Here is an 11888-nt window from a genome sequence, read left to right as displayed (position 1 = left end):
ATAAAAATTTTAATCTGTATATCATATGTTTTTTTCATATATATATATATATATATATATATATATATATATATATATATATATATATATATATATATATATATATATATATATATATATTATGTATCTCTTTTTCTCCCTAAATCATTATAAAAAATTGTATCTCGTTCTTAAATTTAATTATAAATTATTTTGTCTTTATAGGAAAGTTATATAAAACTTTTTTTTCATACGGGAAAATTATATTATAATTTATTATAAAATTTCATTTATTATATGAAAAATACTCTACTTGGAAAATATATTATATTACACTTTTTGTGTATTTATAGAAAATAAAGATTAAATATGAATTTTCATTTCATAACTACTATAAAATGTTATGGTTTATTTCTAAATTAAATTATAAAGTAATTCATTTCTACATTTGTAATGTTATGATTTATTTCTAAATTAAATTATAAAGTATTTTATTTTTAATTTATAGAAGTCGTATAAAACATTTTTTTCTTTATATTAGCCCACTATAAAAAAAAGTCATATAAATGATTTTTTCTAACTATATGTTAATTCACTATAAATTTTGTCACATAAAAAAAATTCCACCTATCATTTATTAGAAAATATGTTTTACATCAATGTATAACTAAATTCTTTTGTAATTTAATTTAAAGATAAAATATAATATTTTATTGTAATTTAAAGAGGAAAAACATATTTAAGTTAAAAAAATAAAAAAAAAATCGCAGGTAAATGAGTGCGATATTAACTAATAATTACATTGTTTTCAATGTACTTCTACCCAAAAATACTGTGGTACTACCACCAAGAGATCAAATTATTAGTGCTAATAATAATATAATAAGATATTGTCAAAAATGCTTAACCTAAAACAATGGTTACTAATTAAAAACTATAATGACAATGCTAATTAATCCGAGGAATTGTTTAATCAAAAAGCTCCATATAATCAATCATGGTGAACATCTTATAACAAGGCATGTTGAACATGATTTGTTTGAATATAATGATTTGTTTGAAGCATACGAGGTTTTGGTATATTCCCCTTCCACCATTATATATTATTATATACATAATAATAATACTATTTTTTTATTTTTTCTCTTTTGTTTTATAAATATAAAAAATTACTTTTTAAGATTATTTTACTTGTATAATTATTTTATCCCTATTATATATATTTTTCCTTTATCAGTTCATTCAAAACTGCTGCCACGGTTGGCTAATCGTGCAAGTAACATATTTTGATTTTGATTCGCCATATCTCATCACAATTTTGTCTGCAAGTAGCCACAAAAGCTAAACAATTTAGCAACTACTCTCCAAGAGGAGCTATCATTGTTATGTCCACCAAAAAAAGCCATTGATGAGACAAAGAAATCAGCACCTGATATAAATATTACATTACAATTATTGTCACCTTTCTAGTAAAAATTATGTAGATTATGGCTTTTCGTTTCATTCACATTGTCATCCTATAGTATAAAATTATAATGCAATTAACGAGATTTATGTGTTATATTATTTCTTTTTAGCTTAATACCAATTTTAATGGTTAATTATGTTCAAAGTAGTTTTTTAATTTTTGAGTTTTCAAAATATTTTATCAGTTGAAAAATTGAGAAATTTAACTCAAGATATGAGAGATTAGTTGTCTATTAAAAAAATAGTATCACAGATAAATATTGTGCCTATGGTGCAAGTAAGGAACAGAGGAATTAAAGATCAAGGGCTAGAAACTAATATTATCTAAAAATATGCAGTAACACAACTCTTTACTCTTACAAAAAGTGTTATCATTATACACACACAAACTATATATATACTTTGTAGAAAATGCTATCAGAATACAGTATATCTATATATCAGATTACTTACTACACCTTTTTTAACTTTGGCCCTGTAAAAAGAAGTAAGAAGTTTTCCTTCTAGCCCACACTTAATTCAGAGGAACAATCTTCATCATCATTGTCAGTGGTGTGTTGATTCCTGCTAGTACTAGGACTCGAACTAGCCAACTCATTTTCATCACCATTGTTCATGCCACTCAAGTCAAGACTTGTTACATGGGAGTATCTTCCATTATCATTCTCAATGGCTTTTGTCACAATCTCCTCCACCACTTTATATTCATACCTACAAAATAAACAAACAAAAATCAATTTTAATTTATCTGTTCAACGATTATTGTCCCCTTCAAGTAAAGGAAAATGTAACACTTACTCATCACGTTGAAGAGGGAATCCTTTCAAGTCAGCAACTTCAGACAAATTCTGTCTCCATTTCGACACCTTACTAGAGTCACGTCCATATCTTTGTTCGTGTTCAGCCATGGCTTGGTGATAAGTGTTCTTTTGATTCCTTACTGTGGTGGGTTCCACTCTGTAAAATATTGGCCAAACTAACTGATTCTTGGTCTTCATACACTTCATGATGGTGTCAAGTTCATCAAGACACGACGAAGAATCTGCGTAGTTTTCAGAAAGAACAACAATGGATAGCCTTGACGATTCGATGGCTTCAGTAATAGCCGATGGAATTTTGTCCCCGTCTTTCAACTCTTCGGCATCCATGAAGGTTTTGAATCTCTCTCGGGACAGTGCTTGATACAGAAAACCCGTGAAGGAGTAACGAGTATCTGGTCCCCTAAAACTGATAAAGATATCGTACCGAGACAAGGATCGAGTCACCATTTCCACAACCTTTTCAAGATGCTCATATTCATACCTATCAGATTAAGATCACAACACAACACACCACAACGCAAGTTTTATTAATTGCACAACCTAGTACTTTAACAAACAAATAATGTATGACTTTGACACATCAAATGTGAGTGTTGAATGAACTAAAATAACCCTACTGATGCAAGTTGTTTTGGATTTGAGTTAGAAAAGTTTACGTACCCAGATCGAGCGATGAGTCCAGGCAAATTGGCGACTCGAGACATAGCAGACCGCCATTTGCGGACTTCGTCGGAGTCCTTCCCGAACTTCTTGTCGTGTCTGGCAAAGGCATTGAAGTAGGATTTCTTCTGTTCCCTGACGTTGTAGGGTTTGACTTTGTAGAAGATTGGGAAAACCAATTGGTTCTTGGTCTCCATACACTCGACAATCTTGACAAGCTCCTTCAGACACCAAGTGTAACGTGGGTAGTCTTCGGTGAAAACAACGATCGAGATTCTAGATTGCTCGATTGCTCTCAGAAGAAAGGGTGAATCTTGGGAACCACTCTGCATTCCCTCTTTGTTCATCATAGTCTCGAACCCCTTCTTCCGCAGCGCGTTGTACAGATTTCCGCCGAAGCCGTAGTGGATTTTCCCTTTCAAACTCAGATAAACATCGTGACACTGTTCCGATTCCATGCTATGCCTCTCACTCACACACCTTCCACTCTCGCAATTCCAGACTCATCATAAATAGGAGCTTCTGCTCATCACTTTAGTAAGCGCGTAACTAAAGTTTTTGAAGCAAGTTCGGAGAACTTATTGTCTAAGGTACCATCAAGATGTTTTTGAATACTGTTACTTGTTCGTTCCTTCATGTTGTCGTCTTTTTTGGTGTTCCTTTGGTCATTATGCTTTCAGACAGAATCCAATACCTCTGTGCTTTATCTTTCTCCACAGAATGCAGAACTTCTCTTTATTTATTACATTCCAACATCGTACTATATTTCAAATGCTTTTATTTATATATTCTTTTTTATATACAAGAAATTCAAAGTTAAGTCTATGATATCCTCCGTAAAATAAATACTTTTCTTACGTTAAATAAATTAGTTTGTAGAGTAAAGACAAGTGTTGATTTATGAAATACTGCTTCCGAGAAAGTGGGGGCATCGACATGATTGGACAATACGGAGTTGAAGCTTTTAGCTTTTCATATTCGATAAGCTCCACCGATGAAATTTTGTTCGGAAAAATAATGTTATTTAGATAAAAAAAAAACCAAATGAATAGTTTTTTCTTAATTAAACTCAGCTAAATAAGTAGAAAAATCAAAGTATATGTGTTCAGGGCATGGATATGGAAAGAAATTATTTCAGAAATCGAGAATTATTATAGAATTGGAGGTTAATAAGGTTAATAATAGGGCTTAAAGATTATAAGAATGATATCAGTAAGACCAATGCTGAAAAGTGTCATCTCGTGCATTTTACGTCTTATTGGTTGTAAATCATAGAGATTATATTCTATAGAAATGGTATGGCCGAAGAACAATTTTATCAAATACTTCTTTATAAGATGGATGCATAAGACAAACATAATTCTTTAAAAATCATTTAATTGTCTTTTGTGAAATATTAGTCAAAGAAGAATCAAGAATTGAAGATAAACATTAAATAAGCAATTGAGGATAACAAAATAACAATTAACTTCAAAGACTTGATAAATGAGGCATGTGAATTTGAAAACTGCTAAGGACAGGTTTAGATAGTTATTTGTAGTTTATTTAAATTCAAATCTTATAACTGGTAAATGAAGTATTAGAAAATATAAATATGTTTATTGTGTATTTTATAAGAATAACAAATTATGAAATAAATCATATGTTCTAAAATGTCATGAACACATAACAATGGTTTATAGGAGACAATGGAATAATGAATACAATTATGTTGTTCTCTCCACCATCCTAAGTGTTTCTGCACTTCTTTACTATTTTCTTTTATTTCAAAAATATTCTACACCTCCTCGATATTGGCACGACAACACATGTTGACATGGGAGGTGAAGGTGTTGTATGCAGTGAAAATGGCAAGGGAAAGGATGCAGTGCATGGTAGCTGAGTGAGAAAAAGGATGTGGCGATTCTGCAGACTGAGAGGTGTTAGGAGTAATTCCTTAAATACAAACATCGATGATATCTGAGTCTAATCATATAGGAAATTGACACTTTCTACCTAAAATATGAAGACAATAGAATAATGAGTATTCACCTTTATATACTGTTTTATTTTCTTATTGTTGAATTTAAACTCGTACTTAATTAAATCTCAACCAAAATATCAAAATTCGCATAGTTAAATCAATTATAAAATATGTGGTGTCAATTATCTCACAAATATCATTTATATCATATGTCAACGTCATATATTATTAATCTAGTTAAATAATATATCAGTATTATTGATAAGTTTTGTTATATTTTATTTTATAACATATTATATAGAGTTTAGAAATTCGAAATATATATGATATTTCTTCAGATACTATAATCATATCCAAATCTCCGTAAGAACAAATACCCATACCCAAAAAAAACATCCAATTTTCTTCTATCTTTCATTCAATTTTTATACAAAGGCTATTTTTATAATAACAACAATTTTTTTTTCAAATTCTTTTATATAACCAATTTTAAAAAACCAAACCCTTAAATAATTATTTTCTCTCTCTCTCTCTCTCAAATCAATTAAAATCTATTCTCCATATTTTTAATTAATTGTTTTAATTTACTTTTCTCCTAAAATCAATTCCATTTTCTTATTTTCTAAAACCTTTTTCCCGAGATAAAAAACACATCCAAAATTATATTGTCATAACAAATATATATATATATATATATATATATATATATATATATATATATATATATATATATATATATTAAATCTCTGAGTTTAACAAATTATTTCATGGATTTTTTTTTTCAACTCATTCAATACATTTATGACTTATATATCCAATACATTTGATACCACCTGAACATAAAATTAAAATCATCCATTAATGCCAAATATGCGCTGTTAGTGTATCATTCTCATACCGATCTATTAGGTATATTAAATATGTGTAAAACCAGAGAGTTAAATATATCTCTTTTTCAGACGTCAAACCACAAATAAGAAAACATTACATGTAGGAAGAAAATACATAAGATCTAAAATGAAAAAAGTTATCTTTAAAATAGCTTTATATTTTTATTTTAATTAAAATGATCGACGAGTCAACTTTTTCAGAGTCTGCTTTCTGTTTTCTTGTCAATTACTCATGGAATTCTGTTACCTTCATAGGGTATGAATGTGTATGATCCAGAAACAAAATTCATAATTTAACGAGTTCTGTCCATTATAACTTCTAAGGTAGCTTCATGAAATAGTTCTGTAATTCACACCTCTCACATCTACCGCAACATTTTTATGCAAACCAATTAATGCATTCAACATGCAGCAGCTACTTTGGAAGAAAACTGGATGCAAAGGACTAACGTTTGAAATTGTTTCTATTACAAACATCAATGGAACACCATGTTTGTCGTCCAACATTCCCTTCTGCCAGTTTACAAAGCAGCAGAGAAGCTAACAAAAGTAAGAGTCATAGTAAGAATTAAGAAATCAAATGGTGCATGGAAGAACCCTGGCAGAGAAGTTTTCTCATCTCAAATGATAGCTCAAAACCTTCTGTCATTTCCCCAAAGTATTTATACCCTTTTACAAAGGAAAAAGCAACATAACTAAGTTTGTTGATCTTATATTGTTTTTCACTCCAAGCAAGCAAGCAATAATGTCAGTAACACCTCTCTCATGTGAGCCTCCACATGTTGGACCCCATCGTGTAATTGCACTTCCATTAAGTTAGCTACTATATATCTTTTGTAAAGTTTCCTAAACTAATTTAGTTCTTGCACTGATCATGAGTCTCCTTAAGCCTATTGTATTTTGAGTCTTGAGCTTCCATGTATCTACTTATGGGTCTGGATTTCATGGTTGTTAAAAGCTTTAGTCTTGTCAGTGATGTTCACGCCAAGTGATCAATGTTGTAAAGAGTATGGAGAATAATCCATTAGAGGTAGAAAGAGACTACACAGATGTGTGTGAGAGTTTCCGAAAACAGTCAAATCGGTAAAGAGATTGAAAAATCTAGAGATCAATGATTTGTTTATAAACCATTAGTAAGGATTCACCATAGAATGGTATGATGCTCATGTAGCGAAACTCTATCAAATAGCTTAGTCTTTGTGACTAGATTAGTATCACACTGTGCACTGATGATTTCTTTTTCCTTACACTTACATATAAATGGATTCGATTCCTAGGCACACATTAAAATCTCAGAAGAAAAGTGCAAGTTAATGGCTTCACCTCATTGTAAAACATTAAAATCTAAGAAAAGTCAAGATCCTTCACTGAATGCAGACGGATACAGAAGGTATAACATGATAAATTGGATCAGTTCTTTCTAATACCGTGTCAGTATACAGTCTTAGCAAATTTATATGCTTTTAGTTGCCATTATTATGCGTTCCTTTTGAAAACTTACAATTTACTTAGCATTGCATGTACTTTTCAGAAGCATTGGCGTACCAGTTCATATTCCTAAATCACTTCTATTGTTTTGGTCTTATATGTACAGGTGTATGTGAATTTCAATAGATGTCCAAAAATGGTTAAAAAGTATACTTTAAATCTAAGTGAATTCTACAAAATGGATTACTAAACAGACTTTAAACTTAACTCAATCTTATCAAATCAGTTTGTAAAATAAAGTTTGCATTGTTTATACACTGAAAACTAGTTTTATCTCAAGACTGTAACTTTATGATGGCTGAGTGAAGAAAACTGAATATTTACCAGTTTCCTAACAGTTATGTGTGGCCCTCCAGCACTTATTATAAGCAGATAGCAGTGGATTTAATTGTACATGAAAACATTGAATACAGTTTGAGGCAGGTGAAGGGTTCCTAAAAAAAGTTGCCATGTTAATGAAAGACCTCAAATTTTATCAGCATATCATTTACAGCTTCTGTCTCAGTAGGTGATCTAGATACCTACAACTTAAATTAGTGCAAGCTTTCACTCATCTAAGAACAGACACTGTTCAACCTATATCTCCTCATTATTGTTCATTTTAGACCCAGTAAATTATCTTTAATTGGAGCCAGCTAATTTTTGTTGCCTTTGGTTTCAACAATTCAAATTAAAGGTGAAGCTTTTCAACTTTTGGTTGTAATAAGAAAGGCGAAAAAAATAATTGCAATACTGCTGGTTATAAGAATGTATTTGAAGTCACTACAGTTGGAGTGAATATATATATATATATATATATATATATATATATATTGTGTGTGTGTAAAACCAAACAATTAAGTTGCTCCTTCAAAAAAATTAAAGTTATTATTCAAATTTTAAAAAAAAAAAACTAATTTTATATTTTTATATCACCATATTTCTTGATAAGGAAGAATGTAGCAACATTTTAAATTATTAAAGGATCAAATTTGATGATCATAATTTTGGAAGATCTGATAACACATTAATCTTCATAAGACTAAAAATAAGGGTTTCCTATTTGTTTTCCCTCTTCTTCTCAACCTTCTCTTCTTACAAATAACTTTTCTTTGACAGAAATACAAAAGAAATCATTTAATTAAAGAGAATATAAATTAAATATTTAGGTTAGGATTAAATATGTTTTTCTTCGGAATTATGAAAAATTGTGTTTCATCCTAAACTAAATTATAAAGTATAACATTATTATAATGTTATTTATTAAGAAGATGTTTTTTATGACTTTCATAAAATGATGTTTAAAAATAAAACACAATTTTTACAATAGTGTGTTGGAGAAAAACATAGTTAATTTTTTTTTCATGGAGCTAATTTTGTTACCAACATGCTCAAGTAATTGAAATAGACATTCTTAAATCATGATGCAAAAATGCAATGACATGGTAAAATATTCCAGCAAAGCATGATTAAATAGATGGGTATATTAATGAAGATTTAAGTGAGCTTAAATCAACATTAAGTTGATGATAAATAAAATTAGGTAGATGATTGATTAAAAAGAATATAAAGGGAGGTAGATGGGAAAGAAAGAAAGTAGATATAAGCCGTTGATATTTGTATAAAATAGTTGTGAATAATTTATTCTCAAGGAGGTTCATAAAGGAGTGATCCTCCATTTTGGTTGGCACAATAAAGTGCAGGCTAAGAGAAAACACTTAATGAAATCCTATATTGAAGAAAAGTGACTCCTTATCGGTCATTTTTAGATTACCATATTTGACAAAGTCATAATTATTTTCCTAACTATGGCCTTTGAATACCATTGAAGCTAAAGTAACCATGTCATGTGGGGGGAAGTTTCTGTGAAAACAGAACTTCTGACCAATTTGGTTTCTGCACAGCCATTGTTTCAATAAAATATATCCTAGATTGATTTTCAGCCACTTCTGGAGTGTCAAAGGTTGCATGCATTTGGAAACCAGATGCATCAACTTTGAAATTATGTTAAATATTTAGTGGTGGAAGAGAAGATGAGTTTCTTTTCATGTTGCACATCATCTGAGAAGATCAACAAGAACTCCTTCAGAGGGAGCAGCAGGGACTTCAATCATGCAAAATCTATGCCATCATGTGGTACCATGTGTTTTAAATCTGGTATTTTTCATAGCCCCAATGCAAATTTTTGTTTTTCAGGAAAATTTTTCTCAATTTAATATCTCATTAGATTGCTATGCTGCTGATGCAAAGTGGTCATAGAGTGAGCCTATACAGTAGATTTAAAACTTATCAAACACTTGACATGTTTTTTCCTACAAATGGCTAAAACTTGGACAATTTATCTCTCAGATAACAGCAAGAGGAAGTTCATAGAACAAGAAATTGCAAAGATTGGAAGAGGGAATATTACCTCTCAGACTTTTTCTTATCATGAGCTATGTGTTGCAACTGGGAATTTTCACCCCGAGAACATGATTGGTGAAGGAGGCTTTGGAAGGGTGTATAAAGGACGCATTAAAAGCATAAACAAGGTAGCGTTTATTCACATCTATATGAATGTTATGACAAGAAAGAAATCCATTGGAGTTCTTAATAAATAGTAACCTTCTGATTCTGATGTTGTGTTACTTTCATGCAGGTTGTAGCTGTGAAGAAACTTAACAGGAATGGATTCCAAGGAAACAGGGAATTTCTTGTAGAGGTTTTGATTTTGAGTCTCTTGCACCACCCTAACCTTGTTAATTTGGTAGGGTATTGTGCAGATGGTGAACAAAGGATTTTGGTATACGAATACATGGTGAATGGTTCTTTAGAAGATCACCTTCTTGGTAAGTAACTGCTTCTTAATTAAACAGTGTCTTGACATGAAATTTATTACTTATACAAAAGAAAAATGATTGACAGAACTACCTGAGGACAGAAAGCCTTTGGATTGGCAAACCAGAATGAACATAGCAGCAGGTGCAGCTAAAGGACTTGAATACTTGCATGAGGTAGCAAATCCACCAGTGATATACCGTGATTTCAAATCATCAAACATACTATTGGATGAAAACTTCAATCCAAAGCTCTCTGATTTTGGACTTGCAAAGCTTGGTCCAACTGGTGATAAAACTCATGTATCCACCAGGGTCATGGGAACTTATGGCTATTGTGCTCCTGAGTATGCCTCAACAGGCCAATTGACTACAAAATCAGATATATACAGCTTCGGAGTGGTATTTCTAGAGATGATCACAGGAAGAAGAGTTCTTGATCAATCAAGATCATCTGAGGAGCAAAACTTAGTCACTTGGGTATGTCACAAAACTTTATAACATTAAATGTGTTTTTAGTCCTAAACTTTGACACAAAATCGAAATTCATTCAAATTTTGATACAGTTTGATCCTTAAACTTAAAAAATGAATAAATATAATCTTCTTAATTCAATGACTTAATATTTTTTACGTGTTAAATATTTCAATATTTCGTACTGATATTTGAACTGAAACGTGTTTGAACAAAGATGAATTTCAATTTTGCTTCTAAGTTTAATGAGTAAACCATATTTAACCCAACTTTATGACATGTCCAATATAAATTGAGTTCATAATGTTTAGACCAATATGCAGAAATGATGAGAGAGTTGATAATGTTTCTTGTTTTCAGGCACAGCCACTGTTCAAAGACAGAAGGAAATTTACATCAATGGCTGATCCATTGCTGAAAGGGAACTACCCTGCAAAGGGTCTACACCAAGCACTAGCAGTTGCAGCAATGTGCCTTCAGGAGGAAGCACATACTCGACCTTTGATCAGTGACGTGGTTACAGCCATTGATGTTTTAGCCAAGACGCAGATGCAAGTGGGAAAACAGCAACATGCAACAGACACTTTTTTGGAGGACAAAGAACGCAGCTAACAGAAGGAATCTGAAATGGTATAGGATTATAGAAGATTAAGAACAATGAATGAAAATGTAGCTGCCAAAGAAGTTTGAGAATCAATCTGTAACAATTTTTTACTATAGCATGATGCCACTTGGTGTCATGATGAAAATCAGAAAACTATTACAAGTTTTTCCTTGTTCATGATCTAGTGATTAGTAGCATTAGATTTTGATAATAGAATGAAAAGATTGCTACCATATTCATAATTGCCTACTTAATGTGATTCTCTAATCTAAACAACAGTGCTATAAATTGATGGAGAAACAAAAATAACACAACGATTAGGTGATACTGTATATAACCTAATTTGAGGAAGAAAAATTGAATTAAACAAACTTACTTTAAATTGTTGTTTAATCTAATGTTATTTATTTTCAATTTTTTATGTAATGCATATTTTTGTTGTAAAAAATTGTAATGTTTTCTTTTTTGAGATCAGTTAAATTAATCTGTAACGCTTTTTTATTAAGTCAATGTTAAATTTTTTGAAATTAAATTAAATATTAATGAAATATAACATGATGGAAAGTTAAATTTATATCCTTTCCAAATTAAGCATATCCAACATTAACCAGTTTTCCATTATCGACAGAAAAATATAAATGTAAAACAACCAAATAACATAACCTATTATACTTTTATAAAATTTATGTTTACAAAATAATACTTCCATTCCTTTTTACAAAAAAAAATCTAAATTATAATATTTAT

General features: G+C 30.4%; 2 protein-coding genes across 2 annotated transcripts; one reads left to right on the top strand and one right to left on the bottom strand.

The window, feature by feature from the left end:
- Positions 1-1739: 1739 nt before the first annotated feature.
- LOC124821551 (uncharacterized) lies at positions 1740-3624 on the bottom strand. Its single transcript, XM_047293455.2, has 3 exons — positions 2928-3624; positions 2245-2748; positions 1740-2157 (listed from the first exon to the last, which is right to left on the bottom strand). Exons 1-3 carry the CDS (start codon positions 3383-3385, stop codon positions 1950-1952), a joined length of 1170 nt encoding a protein of 389 aa, XP_047149411.2. The 5' UTR covers positions 3386-3624; the 3' UTR covers positions 1740-1949.
- Positions 3625-8916: 5292 nt separating this feature from the next.
- LOC124821654 (putative serine/threonine-protein kinase PBL23) lies at positions 8917-11374 on the top strand. Its single transcript, XM_047293572.2, has 5 exons — positions 8917-9404; positions 9597-9778; positions 9886-10075; positions 10152-10543; positions 10898-11374. Exons 1-5 carry the CDS (start codon positions 9281-9283, stop codon positions 11147-11149), a joined length of 1140 nt encoding a protein of 379 aa, XP_047149528.1. The 5' UTR covers positions 8917-9280; the 3' UTR covers positions 11150-11374.
- The last annotated feature ends 514 nt before the right edge of the window (positions 11375-11888 follow it).

The sequence above is a fragment of the Vigna umbellata genome, chromosome 1 (assembly GCF_029865625.1).
Source record: "Vigna umbellata cultivar VRB3 chromosome 1, Vumbellata_1.0, whole genome shotgun sequence".
NCBI classification, from domain to species: Eukaryota; Viridiplantae; Streptophyta; class Magnoliopsida; order Fabales; family Fabaceae; genus Vigna; species Vigna umbellata.
The sequence above is the reverse complement of the archived record's forward strand: the minus strand, read 5'-3'. Positions and strand labels throughout refer to the sequence as shown.